Source organism: Phyllobates terribilis, unplaced genomic scaffold (genome assembly GCF_046119375.1).
Source record: "Phyllobates terribilis strain yellow unplaced genomic scaffold, ASM4611937v1 Scaffold_9__5_contigs__length_417890890, whole genome shotgun sequence".
Lineage (NCBI taxonomy): Eukaryota > Metazoa > Chordata > Amphibia > Anura > Dendrobatidae > Phyllobates > Phyllobates terribilis.
In genome coordinates, this window is record NW_027362769.1 from 142,314,037 (window position 1) to 142,339,990 (window position 25,954).

At 44.7% G+C, this 25,954-nt stretch overlaps 1 protein-coding gene across 8 annotated transcripts in view; it reads right to left on the reverse strand.

Moving 5' to 3' along the window:
• PKP4 (plakophilin 4) overlaps positions 1-25,954 on the reverse strand; it is a 276,139-nt gene that overhangs the window by 184,357 nt on the left and 65,828 nt on the right. For 7 of the 8 annotated variants that reach the window (XM_073647131.1, XM_073647128.1, XM_073647130.1 and 4 more), the window contains exon 2: positions 10,731-10,864. In XM_073647131.1, the coding sequence (XP_073503232.1) occupies positions 10,731-10,859 (129 nt within the window). In that variant the 5' untranslated portion in view covers positions 10,860-10,864. Of the gene's footprint in view, positions 1-10,730; positions 10,867-25,954 lie in introns of those variants that run through there. The other variant, XM_073647132.1, reaches the window with a different exon arrangement.

Sequence of the window (25,954 nt, forward strand, 5' to 3'; positions counted from 1 at the left end):
ATGACCTTTGCCCTGATGAAAGTATGCTCAATAAATACTTCAATACCATTCAGTAGGGTTAGAGCTGAGCGCTCTTCCAAGCGGATAGCTCAGGAAGCCATGCCTCTGTATCACGGGAGAAGCGCAGGGACAATAAATCTGGCCGTTCCCAGGAATATGGCCTCCAAAGTATAGAGAGACTTCGAGTGGTGCATGCTCCTCGCCTAGGCATCTGGCCTCTCTGAGAACACCGGTTAGATGGTAAACTAAAAAAACAAGCTGTATACTATACAGTTAAAAGTCTCACAGAGAGGATTTTTAATAGAGGGTAAATTGTAATATTGCTCGTTTGTACAAACATTTGCCAATTTGACTCATTTAAAGTATAAACCTGTTAAAAGGGTTAAAAAGTGGCCAATTTTTTTTCCTCTTAATTCCCGCCTCATATGATAACATTGGTTTTTGTTTTTTAAAAATCCGCCATATACAGTTAGGTCCATATATATTTGGACAGAGACAACATTTTTCTAGTTTTGGTTCTAGACATTACCACAATGAATTTTAAACAAAACAATTCAGATGCAGTTGAAGTTCAGACTTTCAGCTTTCATTTGAGGGTATCCACATTAAAATTGGATGAGGGGTTTAGGAGTTTCAGCTCCTTGACATGTGCCACCCTGTTTTTAAAGGGACCAAAAGTAATTGGACAATTGACTTCAAGGCTATTTCCTGGACAGGTGTGGGCAATCCCTTCGTTAGGTCATTCTCAATTAAGCAGATAAAAGGCCTGGAGTTGATTTGAGGTGTGGTGCTTGCATTTGGAAGGTTTTGCTGTGAAGTAAACATGCAATCAAAGGAGCTCTCCATGCAGGTGAAACAAGCCATCCTTAAGCAGCAAAAACAGAAAAAACCCATCCGAGAAATTGCTACAATATTAGGAGTGGAAAAATCTACAGTTTGATACATCCTGAGAAAGAAAGAAAGCACTGGTGAACTCATCAATGCAAAAAGACCTGGGCGCCCACGGAAGACAACAGTGGTGGATGATCGCAGAATAATCTCCATGGTGAAGAGAAACCCCTTCACAACAGCCAACCAAGTGAACAACACTCTCCAGGAGGTAGGCGTATCAATATCCAAATCTACCATAAAGAGAAGACTGCATGAAAGTAAATACAGAGGGTTCACTGCACGGTGCAAGCCACTCATAAGCATCAAGAATAAAAAGGCTAGACTGGACTTTGCTAAAAAAAACCTCTAAAAAAGCCAGCACAGTTCTGGAAGAACATTCTTTGGACAGATGAAACCAAGATCAACCTCTACCAGAATGATGGAAAGAGAAAAGTATGGCGAAGGCGTGGTACAGCTCATGATCCAAAGCATACCACATCATCTGTAAAACACGGCGGAGGCAGTGTGATGGCTTGGGCATGCATGGCTGCCAGTGGCACTGGGTCACTAGTGTTTATTAATGATGTGACACAGGACAGAAGCAGCCGAATGATTTCTGATGTATTCAGAGCCATACTGTGTGCTCAGATCCAGCCAAATGCAGCCAAACTGATTGGTCATTGTTTCATACTACAGATGGACAATGACCCAAAACATAAAGCCAAACCAACCCAGGAGTTTATTAAAGCAAAGAAGTGGAATATTCTTGAATGGCCAAGTCAGTCACCTGATCTCAACCCAATTGAGCAGCATTTCACTTGTTAAAGACTAAACTTCAGACAGAAAGGCCCACAAACAAACAGCAACTGAAAACCACCGCGGTGAAGGCCTGGCAGAGCAAAAAGGAGGAAACACAGCGTCTGGTGATGTCCATGAGTTCAAGACTTCAGGCAGTCATTGCCAACAAAGGGTTTTCAACCAAGTACTAGAAATGAACATTTTATTTACAATTATTTAATCTGTCCAATTACTTTTGGTCCCTTTAAAAACAGGGTGGCACATGTTAAGGAGCTGAAACTCCTAAACCCTCCATCCAATTTTAATGTGGATACCCTCAAATGAAAGCTGAAAGTCTGATCTTCAACTGCATCTGAATTGTTTTGTGTAAAATTCATTGTGGTAATGTCTAGAACCAAAATTAGAAAAATGTTGTCTCTGTCCAAATATATATGGACCTAACTGTAGTTCCAGAGAGATGGGACTTTTTATTGTGTCACAGGATCCTCGGGGGTGTGTCTTTAGGCTGTTTTGCATAATTACACTGTGAGCAACGCCCCTTTGGTAAAGTCCATAAAAAAATAGAATGAAATAAAAAAGCCCGTATCTCCTGAACCGTACGCCGTATTTAAAAAAAGGAAAAAAATGGAAAATTCAGGGGAGTGATGGGAATAAAAAAAGAGCAAAACTGGACCTGGTGACAGACCGTCTTTAACATCATGGAAAGGGTCTATGATAAGGCGGTACTAGATATTTTACTTGGATTATATACACACAGTACAGTTATTTAATCAACATTTATATGCTACCATCTTGGCGCAGGGAAGGTAGGTCTGGGAGATTGCAGGGACATGTGAGACTAGTGATTTGCCAGGAAGAGCAGATGAAGGGCTGGCTGACTGCTGTGTACAGAGGATATAGTTTTGCAGAAATCACCAAGATAAAAAGGATTTGTGGGCATGTCTGTACAGGAGCGTACCTAAAACAGCTCTTCTCTGCCTTTCACTGCACTGTAATTATAGGGAAAGGCGCCATGCTAAGACATCAACGGTTTGCGGACAATATGAGAATTGTAGGATAGGAGAGGCTGGAACAAACGACACAACTGTGCGGCTGAATTATGCACACATCCACAATAAGGGCAGAAAGCGGAATTCACATGTGCACGTCGTCCTGTCTGCCGCTCCACCGTACCCTTCCGACTTATAAATACTCTGGAAATCCTTGCTGGCGTGATCCCGGCCTCAGGTGAGCGAAGAAACTTATCCCCCCTGGAGGCAAATGACTTTTTAATTCTCCATAGCAGCCTGACTCATTGCTCAGGTTCACTGAGTGTAACAGAGTCAAAACTGCAACTCAATGTTTTTCTGTGCAGCTGAATGTCCTACGTCTTCATCCAAGCAAAAGCAGAGCAGAAAAATCCACAAAAATTTTTTGGGAACAAGTTAGGCTGGAGGTTTTTAGCCAAACACCTGAGGAAGGCTGAATACAGCCGAAACGCGTTGTGCTTTTAAATACATTTTATATTTTATTTTTCTGGTACCTTTTTGGTAACTTGATTTTATCTGCTACTGTGGGAGTCCCCTTCGTCTGGTATCCTCACCCTCATTATGGAGGTTTTTAGAGGAGTTTTTGGAGCCGAAACTGAGAGTACACTCCAAATCTTACTCGAAAACTTAAGTTTCCACTCCAATAACTCAGCAAAAAGATTCAGAGTGCACATACCCTTACACTATGTGCACCCAGAAATTTTCAAGTAGAAACGCTCCAAAACCTCCTCCAAACTTCAAAAACTTAGCGCTTCTGCTCCAAAAGCTGTACTATCCAGATTTGTCAAAGATTTTGCTGCAGTTTTTACCCTATGTATTTGCAAACGGTGAAAGTTAAAAATCAGCAACGTAGAACGAAAAGCTGTCAATGTAAAATCCTCATGGACTTTTAATGCACGTGGTGTTGTAATAATTGGTATTTTTTCGCTTGAAAAATCCGAAGCGTATCCACATTGTGTGAGCATAACTAAAGGGTGGCAAAACATTATTTTTTCATGTTATAGCCCCAGTTTAGTAGTGTGGATCAGTGGGGATCCAGGTACTGAGCCCTTCCCCAAATACTGCTCAAATCACCAGGTAGAAGTGCTGAGAAGTGTACAGCTTACACAGGAGTTAAACAGAAAATCTATGGGATGCTACATGGATCTGCTCCTTGGCCTAATCGATTAGCGAGGGTATTGGAGTGCGGTCCACCAAAGATCAATATGACTAAACATGAACTGTAACATAAAAAGGAAAAAGTTTTAAAAGTTTAGCTGCCCTTTAAAAGTAAACTTTAGTAAAAAAAAACCTTGTCAGCAAGAGTCGTCCTCCGCGGTGTAGAGTAGAAGGGTTTCTGGAGGACGGAAGGTTTTTTTGGACCACTTTCTCCTCTTGTTATATATGTTTTCTACAGGTTCCTTCTCAAAAGATTTTAAAAAATAAATAAATCGAAAAATTCATTGCTTTTTCACAAGTTCTTCTCTAACCGATTGAGTGGGTGAAAAAATCTAAAAAGTTAAAATAAAAAATTAAGGTACAAAAAAATGGCGGATGGGTTTAATATGGAGCTATACTGAAGATCTTTGTGTCACATCTTCTATACGGTCATATGCAAGAGGCCAAACTGGTCCAAAAGGACAGACGTCACTGGCGTGGTCTTATCACGCCTGCCTAAAATTTTCTATTAAGCCCCTAATATGCAGATATGAAATATAGTAATTCCGTATCTGTCTCGAACGTGGCGGCCTCCATCACACAGTAAGCCGGGGATCTCTGAGTTCTTCCCAAACACTTCCCATTTGCAGCACGTAGACGTCTCAGCAGCTTTATTGAAATACCTTTTTTATTCTTAGTGTTTATTGTCCCATTTAGGAGCCGCTCATAAAGCCGCAGCTTTCTGCTAAATCACTGCTGTGTTCATTACCAAATACCTTGCAGAACGCTGTGAGCAGGGGGAAAAATACAGAACAGGGCCACAGCGCGAAAAATATAGAATTATTTAAAAATAAATAAATAAATGACCGGGATCTAAGGGGAAACGCTTCTCCTTGTGGAGAGTGACAAGCCAGGCCTGGCAGAGTGAAGAGACCTATAGGCCATGCATGCTCCTCTGGGAAATTAAATATTCAAATTGCCTCTCAGAGGCCTAGAGGACTAGAACTCTAGTGCCCCCTAAAAAATGACCAAAATACATGATGTAGAAACTTATTACAAGGGAATCCTCAACATTGGTGGAAAAAAAAAATGGTCGGCAACTTATTTACTGAATATACTCGAGTATAAGCCAACCCGAATATAAGCCGAGGCACCTAATTTTACCACAAAAGACTTGGAAAACTTATTGACTCGAGTATAAGCCTTGGGTGGGAAATGCCGCAGCTACTGGTAAATTTCCCCATTCTGGTATGTATGGCACCCCTCATCCCCAATCCTGGTAAGCATGGCACCCCTCATCCCCAATCCTGGTAAGCATGGCACCCCTCATCCCCAATCCTGGTTATGTATGGAACCCCTCATCCCGAGTCCTGGTATGTATGGCACCCCTCATCCCCAATCCTGATATTCATTGCCCTATCATCCCAATCCTGGTATGTAAGGCCCCCCTATCCTGGTTTGCATTGCCTCCCATCACTGCACACATTAAAAAAATAAACACTCATACTCACCTTCCTTCCTCCCCTCTGCTCCAGCGCTGCTCCTGTTCTGCCAGCAGCAGCTCGCCTCCGTATCTCAGCAGCGCATGAGGTCACTGCCATGTGCCCTCAGACTCCGAGGTGAGCTGCGGGGATATTCACTCCTCTCCACACCGGGACTATGTGCGTGAAGAAGAGTGAATATCCCTGTTATTTAATGGCGTGCGCACAGTGTCAGCAGCGCCGCAGCTCCCGCTGCGGCTCAGTGATCATCTGTGCCCGCTACTAAAGAGAATGCATATTCACCCTTCTCCACTCCCATGGGCGAATATGCATTCTCTTTAGTAGCGGGCACAGAGGATCACTGAGCCGCAGCGGGAGCTGCGGAGCTGCTGACACGGTGCGTACGCTATTAAAAAAAAATGAATATTCACCCCTTTCCACTCCCATGGGTGTGGAGAAGGATGAAAATTCATATCCCTTTAGCAGCGGGCACACGTGGTAGCTAAAGCAGCGGCTACTGCCTGTGCCCCGCTCCTCCACAACCCCCACTATCCACCACAGGACTATGTATATACGTGAGTATAAGCCGAGGGGGGCTTTTTCAGCCTAAAAAATGGGCTGAAAAAGTCGGCTTATACTAGAGTATATACAGTATTAATTTTTGAGCTTGGCAACTTACAGATATTATATAGCAATGTAACTAATCAGAAGAATAATCGATAACGCTCAACAAACTAAGGCAATAAAATTTAAAAAAAAAGTTAAACAACAGAAAAAGTATTTCATAGTTTTTAAAGTTAAAAGTAGACATAAGTGCATCGAGTTCATCCTATGTCTGGTGAAAACAAGTTATCAGTGATTGGTGGGGGTCAGATTGCTGGGACCGGCACCGATCAGAACAGGGCACTTTTACGGCAGTAGACACACACTACACCGCCGCTCCACTCATTCCCTATAGAGCTGCAGAGTGCTGCGCTTGGCTTTTCCAGCAGCTCCATAGAGAATGAATGATGTCGGGCGTCCAACCTGCTACGCCGGATAAAAGTGCGCCTGGTTGTGGCTTAAAATCCCCCATTCTGTGGATCGTTAGTTATTCCAGCAGTCGGACCCCCACTATCGGTAAGTTACCCCCTATCCTGGAGATAGATAACGACCTGATTTCCCTGGACAACACATTTTAAAATTGACAATTTCCTTTCTACTATGAATATATAAAATAACTGAACCGAACCCGCCAAGGATTAGACTTTGTAAGTTCAGGCGAGCACAAATCCAAATATAAGAGGAGCCTGACCCCCGCCACATGCCCAGTCCTGCAGTTTGGTGTTTAATTGGAAACTAAAAATGTCGCAGTGTGGATACATCACCCCGGCGCCGTCCTGCAGGAAGCCCGAGGGGAACGCTCATCCAACCAACCGGATCTCAAATGTTAAAAAATTTCCTTACCACGGAGTGATGTAACCGAACGTATGACCGTCGTAACTTTACTACCCACAAATTCTAATGCTGTCAGAGCATGCTGAGACTTGTAGTTGGAGATCACCACCACCATAAAACACACTAGTACGATAAATGCTCCAGGGATCCAAATACAGGAATAGTCTTTTTTGAGGGGTATCACACACACCACTCAAGTCCATCCCACGACCAGCAAACCATGAAGGATCCCACTGACGAAAGCAAGCATAGATCTTGAAAAACATTAAGTTTTTGCTTTTAATAAATTTCGTCAGGACACTACAGAGAAAATCTGCAACAGAAACGGATCATCGCTGCGGACACGAAACCTGCAGCGCGTCAATGTATGCTGCGGATTTCACTTTATAAAGCAGCATGTCTGCTACGAAATGTGCTGCGTAACTTTTTGCCTCTGAGTATTTTGCTGCAGATTTTTTCCACTTTTGATAAGACCCTTGCACACATTCCACAATAGTTTGTATTTACACTGAATAATAAATGGCAGATATTTTGTAAAGCAGAATTCACACGTTACGATCAAATTGGGGGTGCTGCAAAAATAGCGACAAGATGCTGAAAATCTAACAACTTTGATTGCAACATAGGAGCTTGTCCTGACAGTTCTTCTGGCCTCAACATAGATCATCAATTCAACAATGGTGGGCATCAGACGTCCGAAGCCCCCACCCATCAGGTGTCATCAGCTCCACCGGGTGTAAACAGTGAATGGAGCTGAACATCACGGCGCCAAAAGAGGAGGGGAGCACCACCACGCAAGACCACTGCCGCCGCAGTTGATAACAGTTGCTTAGTGGTGGTTCTGGGTATCGGACTCCAATACATCTGATATTGATCATAAATTCTAAGGAAAGGCCATCACAATAGGCGATATCACAGCTCATCTCCTCCTCCTCCTGTACAATGACGGATATCTACTAAATATAGAGGTGTTATCACAGGAACCACCATTCACAATAGGTGATGTCACAGCTCACCTCCTCCCCATCCTGTACAATGACTGATGGCACTATTGATGCTAATCTCATGTACCCAATGGGAAATCATTCATTAGTTATAATATATTATATATATATCTGGCAAAGATTAAGAGACTGCAAAATTTTCATTTTCTCTGATTTTTCTCTTTATAGGTATATTTTTGGGTAAAATGTACATTGATGTTTTAGTCTATAAACTACTGACAACAAAAAAACAACATTTTTTCTAAAGAAACCCCCCCTTTAAGTGTTTAATCCGAGCTGTACCCAGAGCATGTATGTGGCCATTATTTCTGCACTGATGATGTAACGCAGCAGCTCTTCCCTACAGTTACAGCGCTCACTTCTTCACTCCGCGCTCAGTTTCTCTATAGGAACAGTCGAGCTTTTCATAGCAGTGATACTAAAACCATTGTGTGGGAGAAAAACCAAGAATACCAGCAAACCACAGTTTTTCCACCACCAGACTCGGACTTGGCAGAAGGCTCGGTTTGTTTTCTTAGTGCTGGGGGCTAAAACAAATCCAGAATTCTGCAGATCATTCTGCAGCTACAAAGCACAATGGGGTCCGGGGAGAATCTGCTCCTTCAGAAGCTCGGACTCCGCTGTAAGGAGCGGGGACAGTCGAGACTTTATTGGATCAGGTGCAACTCGGCAAAGATTCCCAGTCACAATGGGCTGGTATAAATTATCGAAAGAACAAGAAGAGCCATTTGTACCACGGAAGTGCCAATAACTACAACTCAAATTTCCCTACACACAAAGTCAGGGGTTGGAGAAACCATTCACTACTCATAGCAGATGCACACTATCGCAGAGTATGGACTGGGCGTTTTCCCCCATTTCTACCCTATAAATGTCCCTTAAGTGGGACATATAGGAAACCTCCTCTTACTCCAGGCAACTGATGTACACAGATGGGATTAGGTCCTTTCTGGAACAATCGGGACATGAAATCATTTCCAAATTCACCTTTTGCCGATAGCTCCTCACCTCAGTGTCAGGTGGCTGTAACAAAAGCCATATATTAATGAGTTACAGCCACCAGATCACCATTGTATTCTATGATATCATCCAAGTTCTCTTCAGTAGAAACATGAGTAATTCCAGGTTTTGTGGTCACATTAAAGCCCTGGGCTCAAGAACGGACCAGGAACCAACATTGTCAGCTTTCACGTTTGTAGTCTGTTACTAAGGAGAAACAGAGGATCACAATAATAGATGTAGGTTTCTTCTACATAAGGAAAAAAAATTGGCCCCTTGAAGAGTGTAGCGAAATGCTCCGGATAATATATCATGTCGATCTTGCAAAAATTTTAAAGGGAACCAGTCAGAAGGTTTTTGACCCCACAGCACCACCACCTTATTGTTCTCTTCCTGTAGGATCCAAAGGTTTTCTTTGTAGTCCAAGTGTCATGTTGCTAAAAAAAATGAAGTTAGGGGGTTTTACCCTTTTAGAAAAGTCAACCCCAAATGTTTCCAGTATTGTAAACCAAGAAAATTAGATATTACTTCCCCCTCCTCAGATCCAGCACCAGCTCTCCGCCGCTGCTCCAGCCTCAGTATTGACATGCTGTTGACAGCTCACATCACCGCTGCAGCCAAAACAATGAGGACGCAGCACCCGTGACGAGTTGGTCATGGATCTGAGGGGGGGTGGGGTACCATCTTATTTTGGGGTGCATTTTTCTAAGAAACATTTAATGCACCACTCAAACCAGATGCTAGTTAGGTCTACTCAGGCAAGGAGGTGGAGATGCTGCAGAGTCAAGACCAGCTGCTCACACAATATTCGCACCACATATGGCTTTATTAACGTTCTTAAGGTCAGGGATTATGATGATGTTCCCTGTTCTCAGTGGGATCAATCAATCCAAATAAGATAGGTATAAGGCGTGGACAGCTTCACTCTACAGTACCTCCAAAGCCACGAACGGATAGGCCTCCACTTTTGGAGACTGCGGTAGGAGAACCATCAGGTAGTAGTGGAGCTTTAGCAGGCAAAAACCTTCTGAAATGTTCCCCCTAATGCCTGCATTTCTCGTATGTGGATATTATTTATAGACGTACGTCAGTGGGTATGGTGGCAAGAAGCGTCAAGTCACCAGTGGTATGGTAGTGGATGCCCGGATGACTGGATGCTCGGAAGGGGGAAGCCTAGGCTGAGATTTCTTGTTCTATCTTCATGGCAGGCAGAAAAAGAAAAAATGTAGAACAGAAAGAGCCCTACAACATAATAGGTCATTCAGCAGGACGAGAGGCCCTCATTTGTGACGAGCCGGGTCAGTGCTGACGTTGGCCCATAGAAACTCCTCCAGATACTCGTAAGACACAAGTCCGCTCCTCCGCCCGCCTCACGTATCAGCTCCCGTCCATGCGGACTGCAGGAGACCCCCATTATCAAGAGAGGACTGCAGGAGACCCCCACTAGCACATCTGAATGGCTCAGTGTAAAGGCCGGTGATCCCATCTCCTCGCTCAGATGAGCAGTTGTGCGTGTTGTTCCACCATCATTCGGCACATCGACTCCTCATTCATGATCAGGCGCGTAGCGATCAATATATCACAGCAGGACCTATCATACATGAGTTATGGGGTAAAAATCCATAAAAACAAACTGCCAAAGAGTGATGTCACCCTACAGAGCCAAACAGGCCTACAAAAGATACGAGAGGGAAGGATAAGAGATGCCCAATTATTTGGCACTAACAAGGTTTTTGGAGACTTTCTGCTCCCAAAACGCAGCAAAAAAACAAAACAAAAACAACTCCGTGTGAACATGCCCTTACAGTGACATAGCAGTTTAGTCTGACAGATCCGATCCGTGACCCGAGGATGTATTCTAAAAAGAGCGTCCCCACCCACGGCCATGACGTCACCGGGCAGGAGGAAACAAGAACATTAACTCTATCCCTAAAGTTTACTTTTCACATACGAAAAGATCAACAAAAAACACTCACCTGTTCTTTTACAGATGCCAAAATGTTTGTGGCTGTGGACTCTGGCTCCACGCCTGTGTTGGAGGAAGCATCCTGGGGGGCTTTTTGCAGCCCCTCTTCCATCATGGGAGTCTGCTCAGGAGCTGGCATGGCACCTACAAAACAAGAACAAACCAAAAATATGTCAAGTTTCTTAATAACTCTATAACCAGGCAGTCATATAGTGTTTACAAGTTACAGAAACTTTTGCAAACTTTTTAGAACTTTTGCATTTTCACTTTCAATGTGTGACGCTGTATGAGGACTGAGCAGGATTTACTGGAGGTTTCTACCTGTCGGACATCCTTCAGTCTCGGGCTTTCCAGGATTAGAGCACAATCCGTGCTGGGCGTTGTCCGCATGTAAACTACCTGACTTTACGTTTTACGTTTCCGCTGGTTGTTCGGACTCGTCCCATCATTTACTCAACAAGCAAAATAATCAACTAGAGGAAGGAGGAAAAGAAGCCATTAATGTAAGTAAGAGCCGACCGCGGGCATCTGTTAGAAGTGGAGCCGATGTGCCGTCACTGCGGATCCGGCAGCTGGCAATCTGTGTAATTAAAGTGATGGAAGCGGCATTATTCACTAGTCGGTGACATCATGGCGAGCGTGTCGCTGCGTGCGCCGGCCATTGTGTAACAGTCGCAGGGATTAGGTTGCACTTTTATTGCAGGTTTTTTTTGGTTCATATTCTACACAGAAAATCTACAAGTGATTAGCTCCATCTGTAAGTCTGAGCGAAGTCAATGGAGGACGATGTATGAAAGGGAGACCAGGTCTCCTGACACAGAAGCACTGGAGGAGCCCACTCCAGCAGGGAGCAGACGTGGCAGATGCCAGGAAAGCTTCACATCCAACAACAAGAGCAAAAGGAGAGGTGGAGAAGGCGCTAAATTATGACATTTTCTGTGTTATACTTGTACATTTGGCAACCCTGGACATCACCGAGCATCCGGTGTTCCCTGCGGTGCCGCGGCATCACTGTGAGCTTAGTGGCCCCTGTGGTTGCTTCACCATGCACTCAGTGGTCAATGCAATAGCACGACATCATTGTGCGCCCGGTAGTCCCTGTGGGGGCGTGGCATAGAATCCCCATATGCCCGGTAGTCCCTGCGGTGGCATGGCATCCCCGTGCGCCCAGTAGTCCCTGTGGTGTCATGGCATCCCCGTGTGCCCCCAGTAATCTCTGCGGTGGCATGGCATCCCCGTGTGCCCCCAGTAATCGTTGCGGTGGCATGGCATCCCCGTGTGCCCAATGGTCCCTGCGGAGGCATGGCATCCCTGTGCGCCCCCAGTAATCCCTGAGATGGCATCCCTGTGCGCCCCCAGTAATCCCTGGGGTGGCATGGCATCCCCGTGCGCCCAATGGTCCCTGCGGTGGCATGGCATCCCCGTGCGCCCCCAGTAATACCTGCGGTTGCATGGCATCCCCGTGCACCCCCAGTAATCCCTGCGGTGGCACGGCATCCCCGTGTGCCCAGTAGTCCCTGCGGTGTCATGGCATCCCCGTGCGCCCCCAATAATCCTTGCGGTGACATGGCATCCCCAGTAATCCCTGCGGTGGCATGGCATCCCTGTGCGCCCAGTGGTCCCTGCAGTGGCATGGCATCCCCGTGCGCCTGGTAGTCCCTGCGGTGGCATGGCATCCCTGTGCGCCCAGTGGTCCCTGCAGTGGCATGGCATCCCCATGTACCCGGTAGTCCCTGCGGTGGCATGGCATCCCCGTGCGCCCAGTAGTCCCTGCGGTGGCATGGCATCCCCGTGCGCCCAGTAGTCCCTGCGGTGGCATGGCATCCCCGTACGCCCGGTAGTCCCTGCAGTGGCATGGCATCCCCGTGCGCCCAGTGGTCCCTGCAGTGGCATGGCATCCCCGTGCGCCCAGTGGTCCCTGCAGTGGCATGGCATCCCCGTACGCCCGGTAGTCCCTGCAGTGGCATGGCATCCCCGTGCGCCCAGTGGTCCCTGCAGTGGCATGGCATCCCCGTGCGCCCAGTGGTCCCTGCAGTGGCATGGCATCCCCGTGCGCCCAGTGGTCCCTGCAGTGGCATGGCATCCCCATGTACCCGGTAGTCCCTGCGGTGGCATGGCATCCCCGTGCGCCCGTTAGTCCCTGCGGTGGCATGGCATCCCCGTACGCCCGGTAGTCCCTGCGGTGGTGTGACTTCCACTGCATCCAGGAAATTGAAAGTGATGAGAACGGAGACATTTGTATCACACAACTTTCCCTATAAGTCGCTGAGCAGAAAACATTTATAAAACTTGCACAAATAACCAAACCGTGACCGGCACTTGCCTGGCTGCACTTTTAATGAACCCTGAGTCTTCCGCTTTTTTAGTTGGTTAGAGCTTCGCTCCATTATAACTAGACTGTGAGAAACAATGAGACACAAGCCTGCCGACGTCCTCAAAATACACCGCCACGCACGCTCCCCCGTAACCTCCACAGCGGCAATTAAAGGAGTTGTTCAACTGATTAATGTGACAAATCACAAGCTATTATTTTTAATACACAGGAACAGTCGCCGGATCCCGTGCTCCTTGTGTGACTCCGATTTTCACAGTAATTGTCGGAAACGCTTATTTAAGCAACAAATCAGTCTCAGCGGAGGGGCAATAAATCTGGAGGGAAGGGTCTTAATACGCAAGAATTGATCCTTCCATTCCCCAAACAACCTATGACGACTACATTTCTTATACTGTATATACAGATGCAGCAATCAAAATCCTAGGGAGAAAAAAAGTGAGGACTCTATTAACCCAACAGCGGTGACATCTCAGTCCGGCACTTGGACGGACCCCAACCATACAGCCGAGGTCATGAAGTATCTCTAAATAATAAAAAAACAAGACAGAGTCCTGGAAGTTATGATCTGGCTCCCAATATCATCCAGTCTGTCTGGGATTATATGAAGACTAGTGTTGAGCGATACCTTCCGATATCACGAAATATCGTATCGGATTGGATCGGGCCGATACCGAAAAAGTATCGGATATCGCCGATTCCGATACCAGAAACCAATGCAAGTCAATGGGACACAAATATCGGAATGAAAATAAACCCTTTCTTTCCTTGTAGGTTAATTCTACATGAAGGAAAACAACTAACAATAATGTAGAATGTATTGGGGGAGGTGGTTGCCCAAATCGATGGGAACAGTGCTCACAGTGAAACGTGAAAAGCCGGCAATTCAGCAGCGGCATACACCGGTACCCGACAATTTAGAACAGAAAGAATAGAGCATCACACATAGATTAGATAGATAGAAACATGTCAGTCACATATATAAGAAGTACAGCGACAGTGTTGATTACTGTACTTGTCATTTAGTGTAAAGGATTTATTAAAAAAAAATGGCGTGGGGTTCCCAGCCGTTAGCCGCCCCAGAAATGGCGCATCCATAGGATGTGCCAATTCTGGCACTTAGCCTCGCTCTTCCCACTGCCCTGTAGCGGTGGCAGAGGGGTAATAGGGCTGGGGTTGATGTCAGCTTATAATGCCAGCTGACATCAAGCCCAGGTTAGTAATGGAGAGGCGTCTATAAGACACCCCCATTACTAACCCCATAGTCAAAGTTAAAAGAAAACACAAACACCCAGAATAAAGTCCTTTAATTGAAATAAAGACACAATCCTTTATTGTTCTAAATTAAACCATACTTACCACCACGCCCATTCCAGCTGAAGCCAACGATCTCCTGCAATAAAAGAAAAATAATAAAGCAACCTCATCCTTACCTTTCCATGGTTCCCACGACAGCTTCAGCTCTGCTACATCGAGATGACAGGCTGGACCGCAGCAGAACGCTGCCATCCAGCCTGTCATCCCGCAGACACTGAGAAGCGCAGGCATGCTTGCGCTCCACATTGTCTCTCTGTGACGGCATCATAAATTTCCTGAAATAATTAAAAAAAAATTGATGTGGGGCTGCGTCCTATATTTGTGTCCAGTCAGGTACAGCAGACAGGAACGGGCTGCCCCCAACCACCAGCTGCCTATTTGTACCTGGCCGGACACAACAATATAGGGAAGCCCTTTTTTTCTTAATTATTTCATGAATTTCATGAAATAATTTTAAAAAAAAAGACGTGGGGCTTCTCCCTATTTTTGTGTCCAGCCAGATACAACTAGGCAGCTGGGAGCTGGAATCTGCAGCGCAGGGAGGCCCAAGCTTTCTGCCCCCCCCCCCCCCCCCCCCGGTGCAAATTGCAGTCTGCAGCCACCCCGTAAAATGGCGCGTTCATAGAAGCTGGATGCTGTATCTGGCTGGCATACAAAAATATGGCAAAGCCCACGTCAAAATTTTTGGGAAAAATTAATTAAAAAATAAATAATAATTTAGGGACTGCATCTTTATTAACTCCTCAAATGTCATTTAGTGTTAAAATAAAGGATTTATTTAAAAAAAAATTGGCGTGGGATCCCCCATAATTTTAGTCTCTAGCGGAGGTTAAGCTGACGGCTGGGGAAGATGTTTGAAGCCTGGGAAGGGGGTAATACCCACGGAGCTTCCCAGGCTACTAATATCAGCCCCCAGCTGAATACCTAGCCTTTACTAGCTATTAAAATGAGACACCCCCCCCCCCCCCCAAAAAATGACGTGGGGTCCCCCCTATTTTAATAGCTAGCAAAGGCTAGGCAGACAGCTGGGGGCTGATATTAATAGCCCAGGAAGGGTGCCATGAATATTGGCCCCCTCCCAGGCTAGAAACACCAGCCGTCAGCCGCCCCAGAAATGGCGCATTCATAGGATGCGCCAATTCTGGCACTTAGCCTCGCTCTTCCACGCTGCCCTGGTGCGGTGGCAGGGGTTAATAGGGTTGGGGTTCATGTCAGCGCCAGCTGCCATGAAGCCCAGGTTAGTAATGATGGACGTCTATAAGACACCCCCATTACTAACCTACAAAGTGTTAAAAAGAAAAACACACTACACCCAGAAAAAAATAATTTATTTGAAATAAAACACACCATTTTATTTAATTCTTAGTTTACTAAAAAAAAATAGTTACCTGTCCACGTTCCTGCGCTGATCTCCCATGCACAGCTGTCACATCTGGAGATGGTGACAGCTGTGCATGGCTGCTGTAAGCTCACACTGCCGGGAACACGTCCGCTCCCGGCAGCGGGAGCCACTGACTGAGGTCACCGGAGTGCATTCAGTCAGCGCTGCTCCGGAGACCTCCTTTACGGCACTGCTGTACCGTGGGAATTTCTCACGATACAGCAGGGCCGTAAAGGAGCTGACCGGAGCAGCGCTGCCTGAACTCCGGCGAACCCGCTTATGCAATGACGGGGCTGCTTTACGGCCCCATCATTCTAGCGGCGGCGGTTCAGAGCGGTCACATTCTATGTGGCTGCTCTAAACTGGAGATCATCGTGGGACACTCGTGGACTACTACGGAGGGGTAAGGATAAGGTTGTGGTTTATTACTTTATATTTTATTACAGGAGATCGATGGCTTCAGGGAATTAGGTGTCTAGGTGAGTATAGGTGTCGTTTTTTATTTTTTACTTTATTTTAGGTGGCGATCGGCGGGGACAGGTAATGTATGAACTAATTTATTGTAGGTAACCACTGGCCACCAATGACATGTATTTAACATTTATTGGGGACACAGTAGGGCAATTTAAATAGCAGGATCAGGCTGATGGGAACTACTGCTCCCATCGAGCTGATCCTGCTGGCACGAGTGGACGGGGGACAGACATAGGCCGATGGGAGTAGTAGTGTCACATTGGCCTATGTCTGCCTGCACGCACACACCCCCCAGACATCGCGCACACCCACACACACTCGCAGACATCGCACAGACACCGCGCACACATCGCACAGACACCGCACACACTCGCAGACATCGCACAGACACCCCATACACATTCGCAGACATCGCACAGACACCGCGCACACTCGCAGACATCGCACAGACACCGCGCACACTCGCAGACATCGCACAGACACCGCGCACACACCCGCACACACTAATCATGACAGGCTGATGGTCTGGGAGGTGAGGCTGACCTGTGCGACCGTGGGAAAGTTCATGTGAGTTCATGCAATGCAGTCAAGCATGAACTCACATGAACCCTCTGAGGGCACCGCAGCGACTTCAAATGAACAGCTGATCGGCATCACCTGATACCTCAGCTGTTCATTTGAAATAACCGGCGGGAAAGCGCAGCACAGAACGGGAAAGCCGGCTTCCCCGCCCGGGTCCTTCGCTCCCCGCTCCTTGGTGCTGCGCTCCCCGCTCCTTGGTGCTGCGCTCCCCGCCTGGTCCTAACTTACGATCGGGATGGGAGGTGGCGAGGGGAGCGGAGGATCGGGGTGGGAGGCTGCGGGGAAGCAGTATGGGGCTGTGTGATGGTTTAAAAGCGGGCGGCTTTTTACCGCCCGCCGGCTTTTAAACAATCAGGAGAATTCTCTCACGCTGGGATGGCATTCTGATGACAGGCTGGATCGCAGCTGAGCGCTGCCATCCAGCTTGCCATCCTTCAGAGACACTGCAGAGCGCAGGCATTATGGGAACTTCCGATTCCGGTATTCGATATTGTAAAAGTATCGGAATTAAGTATCGGAATTACGATACCGCGAATATCGGCCGATACCCGATATTTCAGGGTCGGAATGCTCAACACTAATGAAGACACAGAAGGATTTATACAAGCGACATCCACAGATCTGTGGTCAGTTCTCCAAGATGTTTGGAACAACCTCCTGCCGAGTTCCTTCAAAAACTGTCTGCAAGTGACAAATACCCACAAGAATTGATGAAAGCAAAGGGCGGTCACCAAATATTGATCGGCTTTAGATTTCTCTTTTGTTCAGTCATTTAAAAAAAAAAAAAAAAAAAAAGCCATAAATATTTTTGAAAGCATTCTTACTCTGCACTTTTTTTTCTACATACAATATTTATTTTTCTTCCACTAAGGAAATGACATAAAACCCTAATTACGCGCTTATAGGTTTCTACAGCAACAGGAGAGGAGAAGCAAGACCAGATCTTGCCGTCTTGTGTATGTGATTACTTTGTGTGATCAGTAAAATAAAGAAATAAATAATGATTGCACACTTTGTACAGCATGGACAAGCTGGGGGGGGGTCTCATGCCCGGCTTAAAGAGGACATTCAGAGCAGGCCACTATCACAACATATATTTTGCAGGTTTTTTTTTTTTTTTACTTTCTTTGTGGATATTTTGCAGATTTCTACTTTGTGGATATTTTGCTGTTTTTTGTTACTGTGTGGATTTTTTGCTGTTTTTTGTTACTGTGTGGATTTTTTGCTGTTTTTTGTTACTTTGTGGATATTTTTGCTACATTACGTCCCTGCTGAGTGGGTCATTGTTTTGCTTCCAGACAATAATTGTGGAGCCAAGAAGTCTTCTCCATTGTGACTCTGCTTGTGGGACCTGTGGTTTCCTCTTGTGGTTATATGTGTATATGTCGTGTAACGGGGACGCCTACTGCCGTGACCGGATAACTTTTACACATCATGATGGAGAGAGTGAATATTTTGGTAAAATGCAGCCCAGATCTAATCGGTGCAGACCGTCGCTTCACTTCTCCACCTTTCCATCCGGACATTCCGGTCCAGGAACGGACAAACAAATAGTACAGATCCGTTACATCACTTGTGCAAATTTTAGCAGAGGGGCCGCGCTGATTATTACAATCGCCAATAACGGAGTTCCGTTTTTTGTTTTTGTTTTTAAACAAAAAAAAAATATATAGAATAAGAAAAAAAAATCACCACCAAATGGACCCCATAATAATCAGGGACCCCTCTGCTTATAGTCAAGCAACTGATACAGCGGATCACTTATTTCATCTGTTTGTTCTTAAAAGTCCAAACTAAAACGTGAACAGAACCTTACTGTATATTGGAAAAGCTTTGTCGTTACGGCTGCCAGGGTCTGTTCACACAATGCTTTTTTTTTATGCGTTTTAATTCCCCCCGCATAAAAAACATTGCGTGCCTTATGCTCGTTTTTTATGCGTTGTTTTTAATGGCTAAAGAAAACACTAAAAGAATTACCATGCGGCATAGAAAATGTTATGTGGCAATTGGTCTACACATTCCCATCCCATGGGTTCTAGTAAGAAGTCTACCGCGCAGTATGTGGGTGATGGAAGCCAATGGCGTATATATTAAGCACAGGCTAAACGTTGCAGTGTGAACGCAGCCTTACTGCCATGACATGAAGTAAACCCAAAAATGCTCTGACTAATAAAAATAAAAAAAAAACGAACAAAAAATATGAAAAAGCAGATTAGCGCGTAGTATCATGTGATCTGGCCATAATAAAAATTTGATTTGGTTTATAGATTTTCTATCACTGGCATCCTAGTAGTCAGTCTTATGAAAACCTATAATATGACGGAAGCGTTTAGAAAACACGCGGATTTCAAGACTAAATTTAAGATATAAACTTTTAACCACAAGAGGAAACCACAGGTCCCACAAGCAGAGTCACAAAGGAGAAGACTTCTTGGCTCCACAATTATTGTCTGGAAGCAAAACAATGACCCACTCAGCAGGGACGTAATGTAGCAAAAATATCCACAAAGTAACAAAAACAGTAAAATATCCACAAAGTAACAAAAAACAGTAAAATATCCACAAAGTAACAAAAAACAGTAAAATATCCACAAAGTAACAAAAAACAGTAAAATATCCACAAAGTAACAAATACCCAGCAAAATATACACAAAAACACCCTGTAAAATATACACAAAGTAAAAGAAAAAAAAGCAAATGCTCAATCACACCCAGAAATAAAACTGTGACAACATATTAAGCTTAAAAGGTTTCTTCTGTTTCTTCTGCTCACCTGGTCACCAATTTAACAACACAGATGCTAAGAACTTTATTGATCCCTGAAATCCCCCCAAAGTGGCGGCCACTAGGTGTCTCCCTTCTGTGTCATTTGCTCCCGTCAGCCTGTTGTCAAGAGTCTATAGCATCATAGACATCAAGTCTGATTACCAGACGAGGGGCTTATTACAACGACAGGGTGTGGGGGTTGGGCTTACTCCAACTACAGGAAGTGGGCGTGGCTTATTCTTACTACAGGCAGGAAGTGTGTGTGTGTGTGTGTGTGTGTGTGTGTGTGTGTGTGTGTGTGTGTGTGTGTGTGTGTGTGTGTGTGTGGGGGGGGGGGGGTTAGTGTATCTACAGGAAGTGGAGCCGGGTGTTAGTCTCTCTGTTCCTGCGGTCCTGTTTGTCAAACTGCATACAGGCCTACTAGTCAAAGGCAGACAAGTCATTGATCAATGGCTGGAACAGTGCATATGGGAGAGTTCCTAAACCTATAGTGCTGACAGAATATTTATGTGAGGGATAAGGGCAGTTTTCTGTCGATGCTGAAAAGAAGCCGTGTAAGCCACCTACCTGCCACCATCCACAACTCCTCTTTTGATTAACCTTCCAGATATTGTGGGTGCATCATGCCACAACGATAACATCACATCAGCCTGGCTAATTAAAAAAGGACTTGGGGATAGTGGCAGGTGGGATGGGGCTCACCAGGGTCTTGTCCAGTGATCACGGAAAACGGAGCCTCACACCCCGGTCCTATTATAAGGGGGACTGTAGTGTTAAAAATGCTGTCACCACAATAAAATTTTGTATTGTACATTATGATCCTAAGATTAGCATTTTAGGAGTCCATGAAATGAAATCGTTCATAAATCTTCATCCACCCAGCCTGACAGCCGCAGCTTGTACTGAGCAGAGAGAGATCTATGCAGCAGTGGGGAGGAGGTACACTGAGGGTCTGTCCTGACGTGTGTTTTCAACACAAATACAGCATCCTTATCACGGTTAAGAGATTTATTTCATCCTGTGTGCAGCTGTGTAGCAAAATCTGGGGGCAAACCAAAATTCTTCTTACCTGTAAAAGGGGCAGGAAAAATGGATCTTCTATACAGGACTTTGAGGAATTTGTGATGAAGAGTGGGGCATCAATGTACCATAACATTTTTTAGTGTAGAATCTTGATGTTAAAGTGCAAAATAAAAAAATATAGATATAAGGCCCTAAAAGATAGAAAAAAAAAAAATAATCCTGACATTCAGACTTGTGGAATCTTCTCCAGTCATTCGCCAGGAATACTGGATGCAATCATCTTCTTTCAAGTATGTAATTTGCAAAAGTGCGGCCAGTGTCAAGAAATGATGGGTCGCCATGGATACGGGCTATACATTTTTTTCCTTATCCCAATCTTAGCAAATAAGCCTATGTCTACAAGAAGCGCTGCAGCAGAGGGGAATATTTACTTCTCCGTTCTGCAGTGCGCTGCCCTTTCATGCAACAGTGCCCAGTAGACCAGAACGACGGGAGAGCAATTAATAGCATTGCAAACAAGCCGCATAATATTGCCTGACCTTTTGTGTCAAGATCAGCTGAATGCCATGTTCTCAAAGCTCGAGAACATTGGCTGCAGGAATAAAATGTAGAATGCACTAAAGGTCTCAGCAGCGAACAGGTAAATAAGTCGTCATTACGGCACGGACAGATAGGATGGAGCCGGGGGTCGCAGATGCGTCCTGCATTACGAGGCACGATAGGAATAGAAAGCCACAGATGTAATATTAATTATTAACCAGACGAGCTGCATTATTTGCTCTATGGCCACTTCACCAAACGGAGCCGCGGCTCAGAAGAACCATTACAGCTCTATTAATGGCTGAAGATTGAAGGGCTGGCGAGAAGCAGGCGAGCAATTAAATGGCCATCACACAATGTCTTATTTATAAACGTGGAGCAACTTGTCAAAATCTCTATTAAAGGGAATCTGTCAGTAGGATCAACCCTCCTAAGCCGTCTATATGGGCAGGTAGGTCATAGGAAGCTGAATAAAATGGTACCTAGATATCTGCGATCCGATGTTTTATTCCAGAGAAATCCACCTTTCTCTTAATATGTAAATGAGCTGCTAAGATCTATGGGCCGGACATAGATCTCCCCGAGAATCTGCCTCTAGAGCCCGTTTTAAATGAAAGGAGGAGTTACCAGTGTGAGACATGTAATGACTGACGCTTTGCTCTCATAATCACACACACCTCTGCATTGAGATCAGAGTCAACCCCGGCAGCAGAGCCCACACAACACAGCAGAGCCCACACAACACAACACAGTACAGCAAAGCCAACACAGCACAACAGAGCTTAACTTAGTCTCATTACAAACACATTTGCAGCTTCATATTGCTTCACCTTCCACCTCGCAGGTACTAAGTGTGTGTGAGGGGGGAAGAGGAGTACAGCGGAGCTCACAGCACTGTGAAAAGCAAGGTAGCTACATATGATTTTGTAATGAGAAAAACTTTAATTCTGCTGTACTGTGTTAGTTCTGATCCCACTGCAGAGCTGTGTGTGATCAGGAGAGCGAAGTGTCAAGTTATATTGGAGCGGTTCGGCAGCTTCTATACCCCACTGCGGCTACTGTACAGTTGACGGTACTGTGCTTCTCCACTCGGCAACTGCTCACATTCGGCCAGCACAGGGAACAGAACAGCTGATCGGTGGGAGCAGCAAATGTCACGATCCCGCTGATCTGATATTGATAAATGAGGGATAGGCCATCAATATAAAAGTACCAGACAACCCCTTTAATGGATTAAGCTCACCTTACAAGTGCCGTGCACATCTGCCACAGAAGTGGCATAAATTTTCATGAATTAACATCCCACCCATTTTGGCGAAACTGTCCGGGGCTGGCGCGAAAACACTAAAAGTTGCAAAATTTTTGTGCAATTTCTGAGTTGTGTACAAATTTTGCAAAAGCTGAAGGCGTTTTAGGCTAGAAAATTGGTGAAAACACCTTCAAGAATTGGGGATTTTGACCTTGTATTGGGGGAAACAGGTCCGATAGTAATTCAAGTTTTTTTTGTCATACCTTACTGCGGAACATAAGTCTTTTCCAATCTAAGTATTCTACCCATTGATCAAAATTAAGAAAAATGCTAAAATATAATATAATATAATATAATATATATATATATATATATATATATACATACACACACACACACACACACACACACACACACACACACACACACACACACACACACACACACACACACTGCAGACCAAAAGTTTGGACACACCTTCTCATTTAAAGATTTTCCTGTATTTTCATGACTATGAAAATTGTACATTCACACTGAAGGCATCAAAACTATGAATTAACACATGTGGAATTATATACTTAACAAAAAAGTGTGAAACAACTGAAAATATGTCTTATATTCTAGGTTCTTCAAAGTAGTCACCTTTTGCTTTGATGACTGCTTTGCACACTCTTGGCATTCTCTTGATGAGCTTCAAGAGGTAGTCACCGGAAATGGTCTTCACTTCACAGGTGTGCCCTGTCAGGTATAATAAGTGGGATTTCTTGCCTTATAAATGGGGTAGGGACCATCAGTTGTGTTGTGCAGAAGTCTGGTGGATACACAGCTGATAGTCCTACTGAATAGACTGTTAGAATTTGTATTATGGCAAGAAAAAAGCAGCTAAGTAAAGAAAAACGAGTGGCCATCATTACTTTAAGAAATGAAGGTCAGTCAGTACGAAAAATTGGGCAAACTTTGAAAGTGTCCCCAAGTGAAGTTGCAAAAACCATCAAGCGCTACAAAGAAACTGGCTCACATGAGGACCGCCCCAGGAAAGGAAGACCAAGAGTCACCTCTGCTTCTGATGATAAGTTTATCCGAGTCACCAGCCTCAGAAATCGCAGGTTAACAGCAGCTCAGATTAGAGACCAGGTCAATGCCACACAGAGTTCTAGCAGCAGACACATCTCTTCAACAACTGTTAAGAGGAGACTTTGTGCAGCAGGCCTTCATGATAAAATAGCTGCTAGGAAACCACTGCTAAGGACAGGCAACAAGCAGAAGAGACTTGTTTGGGCTAAAGAACACAAGGAATGGACATTAGACCAGTGGAAATCTGTGATTGGTCTGATGAGTCCAAATTTGAGATCTTTGGTTCCAACCACTGTGTGTTTGTGCGACGCAGAAAAGGTGAACGGATGGACTCTACATGCCTGGTTCCCACTGTGAAGCATGGAGGAGGAGGTGTGATGGTGTGGGGGTGCTTTGCTGGTGACACTGTTGGGGATTTATTCAAAATTGAAGGCATACTGAACCAGCATGGCTACAACAGCATCTTGCAGCGGCATGCTATTCCATCCGGTTTGCATTTAGTTGGACCATCATTTATTTTTCAACAGGACAATGACCCCAAACAGGCTGTGTAAGGGCTATTTGACCAAGAAGGAGAGTGATGGGGTGCTACGCCAGATGACCTGGCCTCCACAGTCACCAGACCTGAACCCAATCGAGATGGTTTGGGGTGAGCTGGACCGCAGAGTGAAGGCAAAAGGGCCAACAAGTGCTAAGCATCTCTGGGAACTCCTTCAAGATTGTTGGAAGACCATTTCCGGTGACTACCTCTTGAAGCTCATCAAGAGAATGCCAAGAGTGTGCAAAGCAGTCATCAAAGCAAAAGGTGACTACTTTGAAGAACCTAGAATATAAGACATATTTTCAGTTGTTTCACACTTTTTTGTTAAGTATATAATTCCACATGTGTTAATTCATAGTTTTGATGCCTTCAGTGTGAATGTACAATTTTCATAGTCCTGAAAATACAGAAAAATCTTTAAATGAGAACGTGTGTCCAAACTTTTGGTCTGTACTGTAAATATATATATATATATAATGAGAGATTAGGAAGATTGTCTCATAATTTATACTATTCGCTCCGTTCACACTACCTTAGAGGGTACTGTGCGGTATAGTTTATATGTCCAGTTAACAGGAGGTTTTCTATAAGATACAATGCACAAGCACTTTTACTCCAAGGAGGTGGAAATATTTACTTAAAAAAAAAGAATGTCCGAAAAGCTGGCCGATCCGGTTTACAGGCTTAAGCATCAATAGAATAGAAGAGTGGATGGCCACACCCACTTGGATAAAAGGCTAGATTTATATACAGGGAAGGGGAGGCCATATCTCTGGAAAGGAGAGGAGCAGAAACAAAAAGGAAAACATCACCGGATTCAGGAGAACAGCAGAATTTACACCAGGTAAAAACATTACATATTTATAACAAGGAACTAGTCCTCTATAAACCTCTCTTATTAGGCCTGAAGCTGTACCTTTACTAGAAAACGTGCTTTTTTGTCTTGCAATGATAACGTGACTTTACCAAGGGCACGCATTAAAAAAATATAAAATTCTCACTCAAAATAAAAATGAGGAAATTCAGCTCTCCCTTTTTTTTCTATTCCTCGCAGACATTTTCCATTAAAGCCGCTGTGAAAAGGACACTGATTGATCACAGCCCTGCAGATACATGCGACTGTACAGGACAGATAAATGGAGATGAAAAAAAATACAACGCGTTTCATAAAGCGATGTCAATCACTGCCGTAATACGCTTCTTTTATTTATTTAAAAAAAAAAAAAACTGTAAAAGACATGTTAATTTGGATCCGTGGGAAAACCCAGATGAGCCGTTAAGAAAACCGCTGGGTCCTCCAAAGACAAATCCTAAATTTTATAGCCACTTTCCTTTCTGACTAATGCAGGATTCTAAATGGCAAACCCTCTCATTAACTAGAGTATTTAAAGGGGCTGTCCATTTTAAAGGGAATCGGTCAGCATATTTTCCGCCAAGTAATCCGAGAACAGTATAATGTAGGGGCTGAGATCCTGATTCCAGCAAAGTATCACTTGCTGGGCTGCTTGCTGTCATTTTGATACACTGTTATCTGCAGTAGGACTAGCAGAGCACAAGAATGCTGAGCAATGTACAACTCCACCCACATCACTGAATGGAAAACAAAGCTACCAATCAGTGGTGGGGGCGGGGTTACACAGAGCAGGAGGACTAGGAGGCACTAGACACCTAGTCCTGTAGTGATAATCTCTTGCTGATAAAACACTTATTTTATTGAAACAGCAAAATACAGCCTAGTAAGTGATAAATCGTTGGAATCAGGATCTCTGCCCCTACATTATACCGCTCTCAGGTTACATAGCAAAAACCTGCTGACAGATTCCCTTTAAGAAAGTTAAGCTTGGTATACAGCTATTTTAAATGGTGAAATTGTATGCTACACATCAGCCCATATCGTACTGTAGTAAAGAACAAGCTGCAATAAAAAGCCCTACTACTAGGACTACAGGCTATTG